Source organism: Drosophila willistoni, chromosome 3R (assembly GCF_018902025.1).
Source record: "Drosophila willistoni isolate 14030-0811.24 chromosome 3R, UCI_dwil_1.1, whole genome shotgun sequence".
NCBI lineage: Eukaryota > Metazoa > Arthropoda > Insecta > Diptera > Drosophilidae > Drosophila > Drosophila willistoni.
Genome location: NC_061086.1, coordinates 25,564,665 through 25,583,646, shown reverse-complemented (window position 1 = coordinate 25,583,646; position 18,982 = coordinate 25,564,665). Strand labels below are relative to the sequence as shown.

Genomic DNA, 18,982 nt, shown 5'->3' with positions numbered 1-18,982 from the left:
CACCTGGCCAGCTCTCCCTTTTTCGTCGCTCACCCTCACTCTCTCATCCTCCACATATCGCATTGTTTCCATCCTACTCTGCTCTTATTCATTAAAATCAAAGACAAGTGCTTTTTGTCTCAACTCAACTTGAGGGCAAAGAGTTCTTGGTCTCGGTCTAGGATGGTCTCTAGTGCTCGTTTCGTAGCTAATCTGAATTATCTTTTGTTGGCAACATGGTAAAAGATACACACAGTGTATTGTGTGTGTCGTGTCCTATCCTGTCTAGCAGGACAGAACTGAACTCCTGCTACTGACAACCGCAAGTGTATATGACTTTAGTTAGAGTTGTGAGCGTGACTGTCACGATTAGTTCGATGTATCCAACAAACACCTATGCCTAAGTTCAAGCTCAATGACTTCAGAGCTCCCTTTCTAGCTAGAGGGCCTCCTTCTCATGTATTGATAATATTCTTATCCCTGTATCTGCAGGATTGTGCGGAATTTTCACTTTTATTGTTTAAGCTTTCAGCACAGATTGTGCGCGTATTATTGAAATCCCTTTTGTGTGCCTTGAGGATACCACACACCCACACACCCACACAAACACACCGATACACCCACGTCTATTCAACTTCAGGACCCAGGCCTGTTCGCACTCTCTCTCTCACTCTCTCGCTGTATCTCTGGCTTAGGCAATGCCATTACCATCGACAATTCCCTCTTTCTCAATTCCTACTTCAGTTGATTTGTACAAAACAAAAGCCTTGCCATTCGTAAAGTTATTTGAAAGCATTGATTATACATTGATAGCAACGGCAATACCAATGCTCTTGCCTGCAAAATCTTGCCAACAAGTCAGCAAGCCAAAGAAACCACCAACGAGCAACCGCTAACCGCATTGCGAACCCACTGACAAACTAAGTACACAACCAACAGCCGCTTCCAGTTCACGACAATTGATATTTCCTACAACTTTCAGTTTGGTTCAAATGCTGCTACTGCTGCTGCTGCTGCTTCTGACTCTGTTGGTTGACTCAGACAATTTGGCCAACTATAGCGGACGATAAGAAAATGTTTATGGCATTTGCCGTGACTTGCTGTGCCTTCTAACTGGCTTCTATTTATTTCTCAATCTATAAATCAATTTTACAATTGTATCTGTAGCTCTCGCTCTATCTTTCAATTATATATGTGAATAAATCTGGAACAAGTTGGCGTTATTTTCTAACATGGCATTTTAAAATTCACTATTTCTTTGTCATTATATAATCTAACAAACAAAAACTAGTAATCCTTTGATAATTACGTGAGAGTTATCCGATCTCTAGCATTTTATAGGTTGATCTGTTTTTCATTTGGTAGTTGGATAATATGATAAAATAATTGTATTATATTTATCTTAAATATTAATTAACGCCAAAAGAACACAGAAAAAATTGCAATAAAACTTCATTTAATTTTTGTTAATTTCAGTGCTAATTGAATAACATACACACACTATCTGTCTGTGTGTGTGTGTGTGCGTGCTGGTATTAAAGTTGTTTCCATGGCAAATGGCAAATGGCACGTGGCCCGGCCAGGACGAGCAGAACCTCAAAACTCCAACTCAGTGTCAGAGGCAGTATGAGAGTCGGTACAACGGGGCGTATGAGTGGCATTGCAATTTAATGCGCCATGGCCACGGATATCCGTTTAATGGCCATGAATACATAAATAATAAAAATGTCTATTTGTTTATTGTACACACACACACACACACACACACGCATGCACACAAAGAGCAAAAGAGAAGGGACGAGGGAGGGAGACAGATAGAGATAGATGGAGGAGACATAGCTTACATAGCCTTTTCTGTGAATTTATTTACCTTTGCGAATGAAATATATCGAAGGGATATATAAATATATATATACAGATTCCTGTTGTTATTGTTTTTTTTTTTTTGTCCGTAACTTAAATGCAATTTAAACAATGCACAGCAATATTTATAATAAGCGTAATAAAATGCTATATGAATAACTATAAATAAATATTGTATGTACGTACATACATATACACAAATGCATTGACTATCTTTCTCTCTTCTCTCTTCCTCTCTGAATGCGATGTGAAGAGATTGCCTTTTGTGTTTGTGGCCTCGCGGGCGTTTGTGAATGGTTAACGCAATGACCAGAGAGAGATAGACAGAGAGAGAGAGAGAAAGCGAGAGACACAGGGACGAGGACATTGAAATTGAAAATTGGATATGGAATTGAATATCGAGGGTATGAGGAGAACTTCCGTTTTCCTGTGGCTTGTTAAAAATTATATAATTTTATTGTATTTCAATTGTTTGTTGCGGCACCAAAGGAAATAATAATCCAAACTCATTGTTGCATAATAATGATCGATAATGGGGAAATGGGGAAATAAGAAAACGAACAAAACACCAAAAATACACTTCTCTCTAGCCGCTAAGATCTGAATGGGATGAAAATGATAGATAGGAAAATGATAGATATGAAAATGATAGATATGAAAATGATAGAAAAGAAAACTTTAAAAATGACTTACCAAAAACCGAAAACGGATCATCTGTTTGTCTGTAGTTTAGCCTGAGTTTGCTTCCTAGAACGATAAAGAGCAGAAACCTTTTTCAGCTTTATGCACTTTAGATATATGAGAATAACCCAAGGCAAATCTTAATCACATTGAAAGCAAACTTCTTCCTTACAAAAAGTGTTAATTTGCTCTACATCATTCAACTAATTTCGTTAGACGTCATCATGTCCACTCACCAGTAGCACTGCATATTCAGAAGAGAAGAGATCTCATATGATTTGAAGGAATTGAAGGACCACTGACATCCACACTCTCGGCCTATGAGTGTTAGGATAACAAGTGGGCAAGGGGATGAAGGGGAGGGCACTTGCAAGCTGGGGCAAATTAAAAATGCCATTGGCGTCTGTCCAGAATGCAAATGCATGTCCATGTCATAGAGTTACACAAAGTGCTTAATCAAGCTTAAAAGAAAAGGACTTGAAAGAGCAACACAAGCCACATATACATACATACACACACACACACACACACACCCACGGCAGACCAACAACTGTATAGTATGGCTCACTCATTGAGTGTGCAAAGTGAAGTGGAGTAGTTTAAAATTAAAAAAAAAAAAGGACACTTAATCCTGTCAATGTCTTGCCGCGCTAGCGCTTCCCCAGCCAGCAGCCAGCGAACGAGAATGAGCATTGGGGATTAGCAGCCGTGGCGCGGGGGCAAGGGGAGTGTGAAATGAAATGATACGGGGGCGTCTGGGGGATTTCCCCCATACTAAGTCTGAGGGTGTTTTCATTTGATTTGGCTTGTCCTCGTGCATATGTGTGAGTGTTTGCGCATTTGTAGCTCACAAGAAGTGCAATTATGTGCACAAAATGCAAAATGAAGCAAGAAACTGGAGCAATTGAAAGCGTCAGATGGATGTGAATATGCTGGAGCTGGAGTAAAAGATGGAAATGTACATTTGCTGATTGCCGGCCATTGCAAAAAGAACGCAAAAATAAAAAAAAAATTAACTGGCACATACTAATTTGTTTGAAAGCAATAAGAAAAGACCATTAAATACCTTCTAGAAATTCATAGATATGGCAAAACCAACAATTAGCTAGCCTTTTGAGTTCTGAAACTAATGGAACCAATATACCTCAAGTTTTAAAGGGTATACATACAATTTAACTAGTACTTAAGCGAGCATCAAATGGAAATTGCTCATATGCATGAGGACAATGTTCTGTTAATGCCAGCCTAAGTAGGTCCTTTGGCGAGTATGTATATGTGTATGTTTATCTAGCATCTTATCAAAGTGATTAATTAATGGCATTGCATTCAACTAATTAGGTAGACAAATGGAAAAGGCTTTTCAGTTGAAAGTTTACACTTACCGAACATGGATGGTCGATTTTTGGCCAAGGCTCGTCCCTACTTGCAGGTTCTATCCATCTTCACATTGGCACCGCCGCCTGGCTGCTATGGCTGGAGGAACTCTCGCCGTTGGATTGTGGCCTACACATGCTACGTCCTGGCCACTCTGCTTATAGGTATCTATGTTAACTGCATGAATATAGTGGCACTCAATCAGGAAACGGATTTTTATGAACTGGAGGATTTCACCAAGGCTTTGGGTGCGGCCCAAAAGGGTTTTCAGGCCCTTTTCCTCATTACCCTGCACTTGAATATGGCCCTTCAATATCGACGCTTCGCCCACATTTATGTGGACATTTATGATCTGGAAATGGATGTCGAGCATACGACTCGTTGCCATGAGCCGAATGGCTTCAGTTTGCGACTTCGTCTTTTTCTAAGTTGTGGATTATGGTTTTGCACCCTAATGCCGGCATATTCACGATTCACATATCCGGCTTTGACCTTCTTGACCCGTTTCGACAAAGCGCTAACTGCTTGGATAATGATTATCTTGCAAACCATTTGTGTGGAGTATTGTGTGTTTGTGAATCTAATGCATGAATTTCTTGTGCGACTGCATTGCACATTGGGACAACTGCAGGACGAACTGGCCGATTGCAGGACACCAGAAATGCTGCATGCTCTATGTATGGCCTTACGAGAGAATCAGCAACTACTGGGCCGAACTTGGCAATTGGTAGGTGAGCTCGATAAATACTTTACACCGCCGATGCTGTGTCTGTTCCTCAACAATGGCATGGCCATACTTCATGTGGTCAACTGGGCATATATACAGGCGCTAAATCCAAACGATTGCTGTCGATATTGTGAGTGTTGCTGACAGTTGTAAAGATCAATATGAACTTGACTTTTCTCCTCAGGGCGTTTTGGGAATATGATTATCTTGATATTGAATGTATTAGTGCCCTGCTGGCTGGCCCAAGGCTGCGCCGACACGGTAGGAAAGTACTAGAAGTTAATTCCACTTGACTTAAACTCTCCTTGCAGTACAACAAATTCCTCCGCACTATTCACAATATCCGTGGAAGAAGAAGTTTGCCCAACTTTTCTATGCTTACAATGGGTATACGAGAGTACAGCTTACAATTGCAACATTTGAGGCTGCGTTTTACATGCGGCGGCTTCTTTGACATCAATCTGAAATATTTTGGAGGCGTCAGTAGATATTCTTATTCAGTATGGACTTGGTTTATTGTTTTTTCGTTTTACTTGCAGATGATTCTTACCATAGTCAGCTATACCATAATACTCATCCAATTCAAACTACAGTCCCTGGTGCGAGCTTCAAATCGTTCAAATCTAACGGTTCCGTCGGATAAAAGCACTTGAAAAGCTCAATTTGTACCGTTTGCCGTTTGCCTGTTAATTTAACAGAACAATAAAAGCTTTAGAGCAAAACGTGAAAAATGTTTTGAAATAAAAAATTGACATTGATGGATTGTTCATTATATTGAGTAGATATATTTAAATGGGTTCAATCTGATCATCTTGTTAAGAGAAATACCCATTGGTTCATTTATATTATTTAGACTATTATTGTTAAACTTATTGCGAATATCCTTCAATGCCAATTACTGTAGATACGTATGCTTATAAATATAAACTTTATACAATCAACATTATTCATATATATATGTATGTGTGTACGTCTCGGATAAAGTTGTACTCTCGTAATTAATTGCGACAATCGAACTTAGCGGCTAAACTTATAAAACTAATTCACCTATAACCTACTGCTAAATATCTGCCCACCTAGATCCTTCAGTGTTTCTCTATAGCCTAAGTCTTAAACTCTAAACGATTGTAGATCTTTTCAATTGGATTTAATATCTTGCTTGTGAAATGTTCAGTTGCGTTCATTTGTTTGGATTAGATTTCGATTTGATAGCTTTCAATTGATTATTAATCACAGATTACATAACTGGAATAACTTTTTGTTTTGGAAGTATATATGCACAATTTACAGATTCATGTACTTGCTATATACAGATAAATTTAACTAGTGTGTGAATAATTAACTAATTTAAAAAAAAACTTTCAATAGATCAACCAACTAACCAACCAGGTAAATAATTCTCATCTAGTTTACTTAGTTTCTACATATACCTAATGCAAAGATTGCAACATTGCCACTGGCAGATACACATATTAAAGTTTCAGCGATTCTTTTTTCTTAGATTACAACAATATTCATATAGATATAGATATAAAATCAACTAAGAAGCAAAATTTATAATCAATCATCTGTGGAAGGACACTGGAGGTTCATGTATGCATAACCTAACTAATCAAAACAGACCCATATTATCATTGATATAGCTTAACAGATAGTATAAATATATAAAAAGACACACTGTAGGCAGGAGATAATTCAGCAGTAGGTTAACTATTATCCCGTCCCATGCTTTCCGTTCTCGAAGAGGCCTTTCTTGAAAAAAGACGACAGCTGGACGAGAGAGGCACGCGTGAGGCCTGGTCCTCCGGGTCCCTCATAGATCGGGCATTGCGGTATTTTCGAGCAAACTACAAACAGGCGACGCAAATAGAGTTCCAGGAGACGACGACGATGCTTGGCCACCGGCTCACTGTTCGATGCGAAGAGCTCACGTCGTGGAAAGGGTAATGCAGAGATCTAAGAAGATATCGAATGGTTAGCAAACATCCAATAACCCTCTGGAGGGAGTCCTGTGGTCTCACCTTAGCTCCGTAACAGTGCTTCATGCACAAATGCAATTCCCGGAAGCGACTGTAACGACGCAATATATTGAGTTTACCATCGGGTAGAGCTATGCGCACCTCGTACTCGTAATGCGTCTGCTTGCCAGCTCCACGCATCACAAAACTGGGTATAGTTATGAAATGATCTCCCTGTTCGGCTGCTGCAATAAGAAATATGAATTAGACCAATATGATGGGAGATATGGCGACTCAATCACTTGACTTACGAAATTCCCTCATTGATGGACACGATCTGGTCATACTAGGAGCATAGATCTGTGATGTTGACTCCTCCATGCTGGTTGGACTCATTACACTCGATCGCATTATGGAGCTGGCCAACTCATACTGCCGCTCCATGCCGGCACGCTCGTCGGCGCAGCACTGGGCATGCGCCTCCAAATCCTGCACTGACTGCAGCATTTCCTGTTCCAACTGAATGTAGCGTCTTTGCAGGTCTTGCAAATCGGCTATTTGCTCATCCAGCTGAACCTTGTTGACATCTGTTTCGAGATTTTTCATTATCAATGCCTTCTGGGCGGCAATCTTGCGGCGCAGAGAGTGCAATGGACAATATGGACGCGATATATCAGAGTGGCGGCCCAGCTCGCACGAGGAGCAAGAACCAGTATCCTCATCACTGGTTCGTAGACTGTGTTTATAGCTGCTCGCGTGACCATTGGCAAGCATGGCCTGATTACGGCTGTCCAGGCACACCCCACTGTCACTCATGATGGCCTGTGAACTGGGCGTTGATGAAGGTGCTCCGGTGTTGAGGTTGCCACTGCCGCTGCCACTGCCACTGCTTGGGCCGGCAGTGCAGGTGCGAGATCCATCCTCACTGCTGCCCGAAATGTCATCCTTACGTGTGTCCTCGGCCTCATCCTCGGCTTCACATGAGCAATTACTGAGGGGAGTTTGTTGTCCCTCGGTTATGGTGGGCGATGAAACAAGCGAGAAATTCGATTGGGCCGTATGGAAGGTATCACAGGTTTCATATGTATCAGATTTGGACACATCGTCGCCATCGGCATTTGTGCTTGTCGAGGTAGACATGGACATGGATTTATTACCCAGATGCAGTTTCATATTCTGCTTTCTGGCACGCATCGCCTGCGACTCGGCCTCGCTTTCGGCACGCTCCTGACGTAGACGTTCCAATTCGACTTGAATCTGCAGCATGGTCTCATCGACTTTGGCTATTTTACTGGTGCTCGCATTCAGGATTCTCTCCTTTTCTGCAATTTGCTCGTCCAGCTTACGTATTTCCTCATTCTGAAAGTAATTATTTGGATTAAAGTCAGCGCAAACAATACGTGAACGAGATCAACTCACATTTCTTCTGACCGTATCCTTGATGAATTGGGCAGCAAAGAGCTCCAATGAATCGGATACTTGTAGCAAGAGTTCATCATTCAGGGGAGTTCCTTCCTCAATTTTTAATCCCATCTGAGAAGCATAAAAAAATGATTTTAATTGTTATTCTAACTCTTGTCTTTAATCCAAGTGGCTAATCTAAGTTCTAGGCAAAATAAATCATGCAAAAGATAAACAAACCTCATCCAGCTTGCCACAATCTTGCAGTTCCTGTAACTCTTTAGCTACATACTCAGAGAAATCGCGTTTCTTTGAGTCGAGCTGAGTTTGAAACGCTGAAATTTGTCTACACACAATGTCGATCTAAAACGAAAATGAAAAGCACACAAAGAGAAAACGTAAGGAAAAATATAAATTTAAAAAAACGAACAAAGAAATAAAACCGATAATAAAAACGGAGAGAAAGGCAGGCAAAGAAGATGCACACAACAAAGAGATACATATCGAATCGATATCAGACCTGCACTTTCTCATTATTCTTTTCCCATAGAAACATATCCTTGCGTGCCAGCAGCTCTTGTTCACGGCAATTGAGCACTTGCAGTCCGTCCATTTCCTCCTGCTCCAGGCGGATCAGCTCTTCGGTTAGCTTTCTCACCTTGGTCTTGTATTGGTCATGCATCTGAACCCGTTCCTTAGAAATCAAAACAAAGTCGGTTAGAATAAATCATTTGTAAACACTTTAACGACTTACCGAGTTCAGCTGCTTTAAGGCATTCTCAATGGTGTCCAATATTTTGCGATTTTCATCCTGCAGCTCAGGATCATCACGGGATATGGGACGTTGGGGATAATATTGTCGTTCGGGACGTTTGTAAGCCGATGTTGATGCATCTTCGTCGGAATAAATGCTGCTGGTAAGTAGATTCTCCCTCGATGAGGTAATCAGGGATAAACGCGACATATCCAATTGCGATCGACTCAAATCCTTTCGCAGCTTGGCTGCTTCGGCGGGATTATTGAAACGAAAGATGTTTGTGCGTCCCAGCAAGATAATGTCGCCCTGCGATATCTGCTTGGGTTCATCAATCAAATGGGCATTGACCCAACACTGAGCCAAAGGCCATGGATGCAACGTGACCACGCCCCCTTTTAGAACAATACTGCAATGCTGTTGCCGTATGCCATCGCCAGCCAGCTCTATATCCTGAGCCACATCAGCATCCTCTGTTCCAATGCGAGTTTCACCCTCCTTCAGACTGTACAAAGTCACACCGGTGGTCACATCGTTATGTATTCCAATCAAATGGGGCATCTCCGAGTCCAACACGACGCCCACTCCAGATTTGCGCAGCCCCAAACTCTTTTGCTCCTGCAATATCGATTGCGCCACCTTCCATTTCTCGGTCCACTCTTCGGTGAGGACTTTCTCTTGGGCCTCTTTCTTCTGTAGATCAGCAAGAACCTTAAGCGAGGGTTGAATTGAATGCTAACAAATAAAGAGAAGAAATGAGTAAATCATGTAGAGTAAATTAAATGTAAAGTACTCACAATATCGCCCGTTAGCATGGACTTTAACTTGTTAATCTCCTCTCGCAACTCGCGTATCAACTTCACATTTGCATCTTCATTGACAGTGGGCTTATTGATAATGTTCTTAGCCCGATTGGCATACCGCAATGTACTCAATGTTTCGCTATAATTGCAATCAGCCGGAGACAAGGCTGCGATCATTATTGTCTTACTATTGCCGCCCAGACTGTCCTTGAGCAGCCAGGTGAGTATGGAGTCACGATAAGGTATATACAGCACGCGCTTTGAGGCACTATTGGGTGTGGTGGCCAGCGAGGTCGCAGAGCTTGAGGATATGCTACTCTGACTTCCACTTGTCTGCTCAGCCAAGGCAGAGATGACGCTGCCCAGCGTGACCAGAGATTTATTGATATGGGCTCCCTCCTTCAAACGCTGGCCCGTTGCTCCCGTGGCATTGGCCCGCTCACTAAAAAAAAAAAAAATGAGGCATAAGTGATGAGTTTAACTTTCTAGATGCAATGTGCTTCATGCTCCGCTTACGCACCTGCCCGCCAAATCGACCAAATGGATCTTCGAGACTGTCTCGCTTGGCATGTCATTCATGAAGCCGGCCTGAACAAACGTAATCGTAAAGATGGCGTGACTCCGACTGCTGGTGTCGTTCATATTTGTGCTTGCCGTGGTGCGTTGCGCATTCCCCCTGGCAATGCACTCCTACGAAATGAAAAGACAATTGTGATATTACCAACATCTTACGTATCCATTTTATAACTTACCTGTATTTCATCGAAATCGGATACTGCGTGCTGTGACAAGTTCTCCACATAGGGTCCCAAGCTGCGATGCTCCCGCACACGCAATCCGTGTCCTGTACTCTGGGAAGCCAGTAGATCCTTGACGCGTTCATTGTATATCTCCAAATAGCTGGCATGGGTTCGATAGCCCGTTCCCGACTCTTGGCCCACACGCATGCGCCTAAACAGCTCTTCACAGATGCGCGGTATTAGACCCGGATTTGTGGGCGTGCCCATCATGGTAAACGTTTTGCCCGAACCCGTCTGACCATATGCAAAGACGCAAGCATTGTAACCTGCCAAGCAAAGAGAAATTAAAGAGTTTTACTCTGTATCATAAACGATAATTGCGAATAAAACTACTTGGTTTTGGTTGTCAGGTCATGTCAGCAACTAACTTGAACAAGATAATACCCGAATGCAGGTCATTAGCCAAGTACAAGAATTGCATCATCTCTAATTATTCCACACAACTTGACACAGGTGTGTATCGGATGTTTTAGCCAGTAGATAAGTTCTTATCTATACAATAAAAATTTCTCTCAAGATCTTTTTAAACTGACACGATAAGGATGAATAATTGACTTGACTGTAGAAGAAGTTTATATCGTAGATTATATAAAAAACAACCTGGTTTGGGTTTAATAGTTTATTACACACAGCTCAAGTGACTCAACTAACAAGTGCCAAGTGGCAACACACAGGGAAAGTCGACCATTTAAAAACCATTTCAAAGCTTCAACAAGTGGACCCTTTCATTCTTGGTTAACTAAAACCCCTGCTCTTAAATTGCAATCCAAATGAAGTTGAGTGAAGTCAATCTGCTGGGACCAAGTGGAAAGCATGATTCAGATGCATTTCGTATTGTTTTATTTCCTCACTTGAAGCTTTGTGTAATTTGATATTGAAAGCGTGCCAGAGTCTCGGAATCGTAGTGAGTGAACAGCTGTTCCATTTGGCTTGGCATTTTTTGTCTATAGACTCTAGAGTAGTGGGCGAAAGTTTTGCTGTTTTGTTTTTGCAATAAAAAAAAAACATGAAAAATTAGACAACAAGTGAAAGCGCATTAAAATTTACGCATTTTACTATTTCGAATGCAATCAAAGTGCTCCGGGTAGTCAATTAATCAATGTGACATTGAGTGGAGATTGGTGTGAATCGGCGGGGTCTGACTTTTGGCCACTTATTGATTACAGGAACAATGATCAAGTGGTTCGCTGACTGGCGGAAATTTGCATGATTATGACCAACACTCATACAGAGAGTCGATTTGTATGTAAATTTACATAATAAGTGGGCAATAGAGCGAATCGGTTTGAGTTAAGGCTTTTATTTTTAGACCTCAGCCCGCAAAAATGTTTATACAAAGAGAAGAAAAAGAAAATTCGGGAAACGGAAAATGGAAAAAGAAGCAACGCACAAAGGAAAAATGTAAACAAAACGCGGTGCGGGAAAATCGTTTCTCTGTCTGGGTGTATGAAATGTCTGTGTGTGTGGGGCTAATGGCTTGTACATTATTTGAAATACATTTCAAGCAAATGTAAAGTCATGGCCCAAAGTTTATTTATACATATAAGCCCAACTTTGGGGGAAAAGCAATTAGGATGTACCTAATATAAGAATCTACTTCTCTAAGCGGAGAAAACTAATCAATACCAACTCCCAAACCTAGCAGAGTTAAGAAGGCATTGATTTTTGGCTCACTTCAAGTCCAACCAGACATTTCAGGCTCTTTTTGAAATTGATTTGGTCCACCCTAAGTACTAATGTCGCATTTCTATGGAGGTTAATGTGTCGCTAAATAGACACACTCTGGATATGATGTCATTGTCCTTCAGCAATTCAGCAAACTCACCTTCATAGGCACAATCGACGACATCGTTGCCCAAGTCACTGTAAACCTGCTCCTGGGTGGCAAAATGTGAATCTTCTTCATCGAATGACCAATATGAATAGTCAAAGGTAAAGTCATGATGATTGTCTCGTCCGGCATCGCGTATAGATTGTGAACGGGGTTTCAGTAGGCGTGTCTTCTTCGCCTCCATTTCCACAATAAGCTGAGCGTCCATATCATTTTCCCTGTAAAAAGAGAAAGAGAGAAAGAACAATATGGCATTTAGAAAAAGTTTATTTATGGCAAAAATATTAATTGGCCTTGGCTCGAGCCTATTGTTAACGTGTTTTTACTAATTGTGTAACATGGGAAAATGGCAATAAATGGTCCCCTTTCCTCTCGCCCTAACCCCTTGTCTGTTAGACTTTTGTGGCTTTTCGTGTTGGCTTTAAATGTTGCAACAACAATTGTAAGCTTTTAACTGACCTTAAATGGTAGAGAAGATGATCTCCAGTCATTCCTATCAGTCACATGATTTGAAATTATAGAACAACGTCAATCCGGTTCTTATACAGAGAGACAGAGAGAGAGAGAAAGAGATAGGAGGGGGAACGTACCTGATTGCAACATCAAAAAGAAAGCGCTCAGTAAATATAAATAAAAGAAAAACTAAACTAGCCCTGGGCAAAGCACATTTCCATTGAGCAGGAGAAGGAGAAGGTTGTGAATGTATGTACATATGTATGTACATGTATATGCTGGAGGAGGAACCAAAGACTCGAGCCAAACCGGTTGACTAGAGTTCATACAGAGCAGAGCACCCACACACAACATAAACACAAGACGCATATGGTGGAGCATCATCAGCAGCAGATGCCACCCAATGGAATGACTCAGTTGCAATAAGAAAAATACTCTAAATTGGGGTATATCTGTTATGCAATCACAAGACCAAAAAGCATTCAACTATTATTTCTGATTACAGGGTATTTCCAAGTCGTTACAATCATTGAAATTGTAGAAATTTGTTGCCTTTTTTATTTATCATGGTGTCCCATATTAAAAACGACAATTTTAGGTCATTCCTCTTTGCTAGAATCCCCCTTCAAGAGTCGCGTTGAATGTTTGTGCTTCACTTTAGTGGAAGTGGAAGGAAAACTCTCGAGTGAATTTAATTCGATAATCTTGGAGACTTGTTGAGCCGACTTAAATGCGTTCTCCTTTTATCCTCTATTTGATTCTGTCTCTCTCTCTTCTTCGCCCTTTTGACTCTTTTTCTTTGATTTATTTCTCAATTAAATATTCATGAAGTCAGCCTTAAACAAAGCAACAAAAAAAAAAACAAATTGGTTAGTCTCTGAGTCATCATCAAACTGGCAAAATACCAACAGAAAATTTGTTTGTTTAGTTTCGTGCAAAAAAGACTTAATACATATATGTATCTCTGGCTATCTACCTCTCTCTTTATTTGTCTCTCTCTCTTTCTCTCTTCCTCTGTGTGCTTCTCTTGCTTTGTTTGGAAGTGCTAAAAATCACAATAAAAATTTTGTTTTTGGGTGCAAGGTGTAATTATATTTTGATATAATTTCAGTTTCGAGAAGTGAACGAGAGCACTCTGGCATGACTAACAACATAGCAATGGAATTCACTTTATTTTGGATGATGTCACAATTATACGTCCTCCTGATAATTATAATTATAGAGTACTCTAAACTCAATCAAAGAAAATCAACTCAAACCAAACTCCTATTTATTAAGTATTGAGGAGGGTATTGAACGTAATATTGCGGAAAAGATGAATGACATCATTTTGCCCATTCGTTTCGCCTCTTCTCTTCTCCTCATCATCATCATCATCATCATCTTCTTTATCTTTGTGTTTTCTTTCTTTCTTTGTTGGCCAAAAAGTAACTGTGCCAAAAGCAATGACCGCTTCAACCAGATAGACAAGATAAAGACATAAAACAAAAAAACAGTAGAAAAAACTCGTAAAAAAAATTGTAAAAAAATATATGCTTAATGTGGTCTTAAATAGCCAACAACAATCCCGGGTTAAACTCAGGTAAAGGTACTTGATGAGGCCGCCTTTTGTTTAACAAATCACTTCAAGACATAGTGAGCGAAACCTTTGTGCAATTTCAGTTCGGGTTACCACACTTGAATACCCTGTATAGAAGGTAAACAAATGCGATTTGGTGTCAATTGAAAGTCCATTCGACTCTTTTAACCCACATTCCCCCAGAATGTTTATCAACAATTCGTATAGATTCTCCTTCTCATTCCCTTCTTATTTCACGAGGTATGCAAAATATATGCAAAAAGCGCTCCAAACGAATAGTGAATGGTTTATTTTAATTTTTTTTGTGTAAGAGCGTTTCATACAGGTTCTAAAAGGGATGGGTGGGGGCGTTCCCAGCCAAATTCCCTGTTGGGTTAATTCCATAACTTACCGCGTGTTAAAGGGGCGAACCCTCACAGCAACCTTGAGCGATGACATTTTTGTTGTTGTTTATTATTTGGTGGATGTTTCCACTCCCGCCAAGAGTCTCTCTCTCTCTGCAGTTATGTGCGTTTGGTGAATGAGTGAGTGGGAGGGAGGGGGGGAACGGTGCGGGGGCAAGTGGTGTGTATGTATGTGTGTGTGTACAGTAGTCCAGCCTGTTCTTGTCTGACCAGTCCCCTCGGAGCCACGTAATTTTTGGTTTTAATATATTTCACTCTTTTTGTTATTATTGTTTTCCTTGTGTTAGTTTGCTCTCTCGCTTGTCTTTGTTTTTTTTCACCTTGTTGGCCTTGTTTCACAGTTTTGTTTTTCTTTTCATTTTCTTGTACACCGTTATTTGGAGCAGCAGTGATTTTCTATCTTCTGCGCCACCGCCGCCGTCTCTTCTACTATCCACAACCTGCTGCTGCCACAGCCAACCACTGCACATAATAATAATTGTGCGCAATTATAGTTTAATTTGGATTCGGATTCACTAGCACCTTTGCAAGTTTCCATAATCATAACATCACATCATCAATTCCAATTCCAATGGGGCCTGCATTTGCATTTGTATGTGTGTTAATTTTCCATTCTTGTCAAATGCTTTTGGACCCGCATCATTTTCACTCACGCACCCACACACACACCAGCACATTTGCACTCACTTATCTAACTGTTTGCACATATGTTGCATGTATGTTTAGTTTATAACTATTTAATTTGTAAAAACAAAAAATATTTATCAATTTCCGACGCGGACCGTACCTCTGGACTCTACGAATTTTTATTTACAACAACGGCGAATTAGTGATGGCACTACAGTGATCAGTGCTGCCAACTCTTCTGGGCTAAGAAATGCTAAATTAACTTTGTAAACCTGCTAGAAACGGCTAGATCAAATTCAAAAACATCCATAAAAATGGTCATCCAACCGATGAGCCAAACCGATGAGGCGAACCGCAACAGATGGGTTTAGTGTTGGATAACGGAAAATTTTATGAACTACGGCGTTGCCAGACTTTCGATATTTGGCGCTTTGCTTAAACTTACTCACAATTTTAAACTCATTGAAAAGAAAAACTTATACAATTATGGAAAATTTTGTGCAAATCTTGAAAATTGTATTAAATTTTTGTGTAAATCTCACATTTATCAATTAGTTAAAGCTCTTATAGATATATATAGGACGAATATTAAGATCCGATCAGTATTCTGTTACACATATGTGTCGTATTGATGACAGCATTCCAAGGCATATTCGTAGCCCAAAAAGGTGGCTGCATTAAAGGGTATCGCCCTAGCTACCAACATCCAGCTGCCGCGGAAAATACTCCGCCATCCGTAGGCTCGATAATTGACCTGAACACAGTGTATTATGCCGCGAAATTTGTGATTCTCATCGGCCTGCATAAGCGTTTTGACTACATCAAATGGAATGACACAAACCCAGGAGATGACACCAGCCCAGGCGCCAGCCATGGTGGTAACCAATAGACTCACATTTGAGCCATCCGGATGATTGCGACGACGCCGCACAAATTCCGTATTATCCAGATAGTCGACACTCTGACGATAGGCGAGCATATATATTCCATATGGCAGGACATCCCTGTAAAACACCACTTGTTTGGTCCATTCTCATTAATTACCAGCACCTACTCACCGACACATCATGGGCAAAAGACCGCGATAGAGTCCCGAGATACCATCATTTTTTAAGATTCGCTTCACAGTGCCAAAAAGCGTACGCCGCTGTCCGTAAAGATAATCATTGTAGTCTAGAGAATGTGCAATAATCATTTTCTGACTTCATTAAAAGATGTTCTCATACTCACAGCAATGTGTCTGAAAACGCACTTTGATCAATTCCATGGGACAAGCTATAAAGGATTGCACAAATCCTGCTACCGAACCGGCCCAGAACATGTTCTTATACTCCAATTGTTCCCGTTGGTAGTCGCTGTGGCAAACTTTACGCAGTTGCCTCAAATGATTCCCGTAGATGCCAAAGAGCAGTGAATTGATGGCCCCCGTCGAGATGAATGGAAAGAACATGCCCCTGTAAAAGCCGTTGATCTTTAAAGTGTGTGCCATTGACGCCTCCCCCAGCACCCCCATGTCCACTTACCCCATTGTTGCGGGCGTAGATTTGTTGCACCGCCGTCAATACCGAGGAATTGGAAGCCTGCTGCCATACCTTAATAGTATCTAGGGGATGGGCCACCAACACGCCACAGGCACCTGCGGAATTGACCGTAAATTTTAATTAATTTTTTTGCCTACAATGCAATGCAATAATGTATTAATTGAGGCACAGCATCCCGAGCACATGGCATCTAATGCTGCCAAGAATTGCCAAAAATACGCCTCAGATCAGGGGCGCCGTGCCTGAACTTGACCGTGACAAAAAAGCAAAAGCGGTGGGTGGGCCATAAAAAAACAAACCAGATGTGAATTGCGTCATCCATGTCAAAGCATCTCGGTAGTTATCCATAAATGAAGTGTAAATAGTGAAAAACTTACCGCCAAAGCAGCCAGCCACGAAATCACAATAGTTTTCCCACTTCATTGGGATGGATAATTGGGCCAAATTGATTTTTCTTGCGCTTTTCTTTTATCCGCTCTTGGCCAAGTCGGGGTACTAACTGCTACTGCCACTGCCGCAGCAGCAACAGTCGGTGAAAATGCAATTCTTAAAAAGCTCTCCGCCAAAGCTTTTGGCACACTGCACACTGTCCTGAAATTCCAATTATTCAAATCAGTTAGACAGATGGCTAACGAATATTAATAATAAACCATTTCTTTTGTAATTTTATTCTTTTTTATTAATTAATTTTTTTTTCTTTTTTATTGTTGATTGATCTTCTTTTCTTTTGCGATTTCTTTCTTTCAATCTTTATTCATTTAATCATTCATTCATTCATGTTGGTTGTCTCCTTCTCTTCTTTTTTTTGTGGATTTTATTTATTTTTTTTCTGTTGTGGTTTTTGCGTTTTTTTCGGTTTTTGGTTAATTCTGCTTGCAGCTAAATAATTTAAATTTTTTATTTTTGTTTGTTTGTTTTTTTTTTTTTTTGTTCTTCAGCGCATTTAACTGGATTTTTTGCTGCCCGTTTACCGTTATTTTAATTTTTCACTATCAACTTTAAATGAAGTTGAAAGCGATCAACTAAACGTCATTATGTTTTCATATACATATATATAAATATATATATATATATATATGCATGCATGTGTGTGTGTGTGTTTATATCTAGATTCTTCTTCCTTTCACATATATAATTTTGTATATATATAAATTATATATATTTCTTTTTTTGTTGTGTAGTGTAATTTACTTTTTATATTTACTCTCAGCATAAGATTTTGTTTAGTTATGTGTGTGTGTGTGTGTGTGTGTGATTGGTTTTAAAACTGAACCAAAAACTCCAAATTATTCAATTTGTGTTGTATAATCAGTATAATTATTTTTGCTTTTGTGTTTTATGTTTTATACAAGTTTAGAACATAAGAAAATACAGCATAATTCACGTTTAGTATCCCATAGTACACATTCATTATTTATAAATATTGTTTTAAGCGCTTTTAACCATATTTTGCATTTCTCTGCGTTGGATTTTAGTTGTTATTAACATGCAACATTTGTTAATGCGTCTTCTTTCTTTGTTGTTTGCATTTTTAGCGCACTTTTTAGTACAGTTTTTTTGTTTTTGTTTTCCTTTTTATTTTATTTGTTGTCTCTAAAAGTACTTAACGAGTTTTACGCTTTAGCTGGGCATCTAAGCCACGGCCAATTTAAATTTTAACATGCTTCATTTTGTTTGTTTTTGTTTTTTTCTCTTTTTGTTGGTTGGTTTATACATATAAATACATAAAACTATAGTTAAAGTTACAATTATAAGAGTCGAAAGCAGACTAAAAACATTTAACTCAGAGAGTGCAACAAAAATGAGAAACAAAAAAAAAATGTTCATATATGTATATATGTATATACATATATATACCACTGTGACTTATATGTATGTATATGTATAGATTTATCGTATATTAGGCATTTTAACATTTTTTAATTGTTTTCGTTTTTACAAAAATTTTCATCTCTATTTGTTTTTTTATTTTCTTCTTCTAGATTGGCATTCTTATATGAACTATCCACGTTAACTAGAGAGTGGGAGAGATATATAGATAGACACATGTGTGTGTGTGTGTGTGTGTGTGTTTGAAATAGCGAGATTGCTCCATCGGATAACTGTTAAGCGGATATAGGATTATGCGAGCTCAGCTGATGGGAAGCGATTCCCTTTTTAACTCTGAGATATTTGGCTGAGAGAGCGAGAGATGTGAGAAAGGTTTT

General features: G+C 39.9%; 3 protein-coding genes across 4 annotated transcripts; 1 reads left to right on the top strand and 2 right to left on the bottom strand.

The window, feature by feature from the left end:
- Positions 1-3,808: 3,808 nt before the first annotated feature.
- Positions 3,809-5,345, top strand: LOC6647060 (putative gustatory receptor 98b). The gene is made up of 4 exons (XM_002069841.4): positions 3,809-4,754; positions 4,809-4,885; positions 4,936-5,103; positions 5,164-5,345. Exons 1-4 carry the CDS (start codon positions 3,911-3,913, stop codon positions 5,275-5,277), a joined length of 1,203 nt encoding a protein of 400 aa, XP_002069877.1. The 5' UTR covers positions 3,809-3,910; the 3' UTR covers positions 5,278-5,345.
- A 41-nt stretch (positions 5,346-5,386) lies between these two features.
- LOC6647061 (kinesin-like protein Klp98A) lies at positions 5,387-15,424 on the bottom strand. The gene is made up of 12 exons (XM_002069842.4): positions 14,595-15,424; positions 12,166-12,389; positions 10,293-10,606; positions 10,061-10,230; positions 9,535-9,982; positions 8,738-9,472; positions 8,504-8,677; positions 8,224-8,346; positions 8,002-8,115; positions 6,894-7,941; positions 6,646-6,827; positions 5,387-6,580 (listed from the first exon to the last, which is right to left on the bottom strand). The coding sequence occupies exons 1-12, from the start codon at positions 14,639-14,641 to the stop codon at positions 6,338-6,340; spliced, it is 3,822 nt and encodes a 1,273-aa protein (XP_002069878.1). The 5' UTR covers positions 14,642-15,424; the 3' UTR covers positions 5,387-6,337.
- Positions 15,425-15,728: 304 nt separating this feature from the next.
- Positions 15,729-17,380, bottom strand: LOC6647062 (solute carrier family 25 member 45). 2 transcript variants are annotated; one of them, XM_002069843.4, is made up of 5 exons: positions 17,153-17,380; positions 16,758-16,870; positions 16,465-16,705; positions 16,293-16,407; positions 15,729-16,238 (listed from the first exon to the last, which is right to left on the bottom strand). In XM_002069843.4, the coding sequence occupies exons 1-5, from the start codon at positions 17,196-17,198 to the stop codon at positions 15,845-15,847; spliced, it is 909 nt and encodes a 302-aa protein (XP_002069879.1). In that variant the 5' UTR covers positions 17,199-17,380; the 3' UTR covers positions 15,729-15,844. The 2 variants fall into 2 exon arrangements, with proteins under 2 accessions (XP_002069879.1, XP_023034405.1); XM_023178637.2 differs by lacking the exon at positions 17,153-17,380 and having other exon boundaries at positions 16,465-16,688; positions 16,758-16,818.
- Positions 17,381-18,982: the final 1,602 nt, after the last annotated feature.

Bases quoted from the DNA above. Each gene is read 5' to 3' on its own strand.
- LOC6647061 (XM_002069842.4), bottom strand. From the start codon at position 14,641: ATGTCATCGCTCAAGGTTGCTGTGAGGGTTCGCCCCTTTAACACGCG. The intron at 10,231-10,292 runs GTAAGTTATAAA...TTCATTTCGTAG, and splicing joins CCGATTTCGATGAAATACAG to GAGTGCATTGCCAGGGGGAA. The intron at 9,983-10,060 runs GTGCGTAAGCGG...TTTTTTTTTTAG, and splicing joins TTGGTCGATTTGGCGGGCAG to TGAGCGGGCCAATGCCACGG.
- LOC6647062 (XM_002069843.4), bottom strand. From the start codon at position 17,198: ATGAAGTGGGAAAACTATTGTGATTTCGTGGCTGGCTGCTTTGGCG. The intron at 16,871-17,152 runs GTAAGTTTTTCA...TCAATTCCGCAG, and splicing joins CGTGGCTGGCTGCTTTGGCG to GTGCCTGTGGCGTGTTGGTG. The intron at 16,706-16,757 runs GTAAGTGGACAT...CACACTTTAAAG, and splicing joins TCTACGCCCGCAACAATGGG to ATCAACGGCTTTTACAGGGG.
- LOC6647060 (XM_002069841.4), top strand. From the start codon at position 3,911: ATGGATGGTCGATTTTTGGCCAAGGCTCGTCCCTACTTGCAGGTTCTA. The intron at 4,755-4,808 runs GTGAGTGTTGCT...TTTTCTCCTCAG, and splicing joins AAACGATTGCTGTCGATATT to GGCGTTTTGGGAATATGATT. The intron at 5,104-5,163 runs GTCAGTAGATAT...TTTTACTTGCAG, and splicing joins ATCTGAAATATTTTGGAGGC to ATGATTCTTACCATAGTCAG.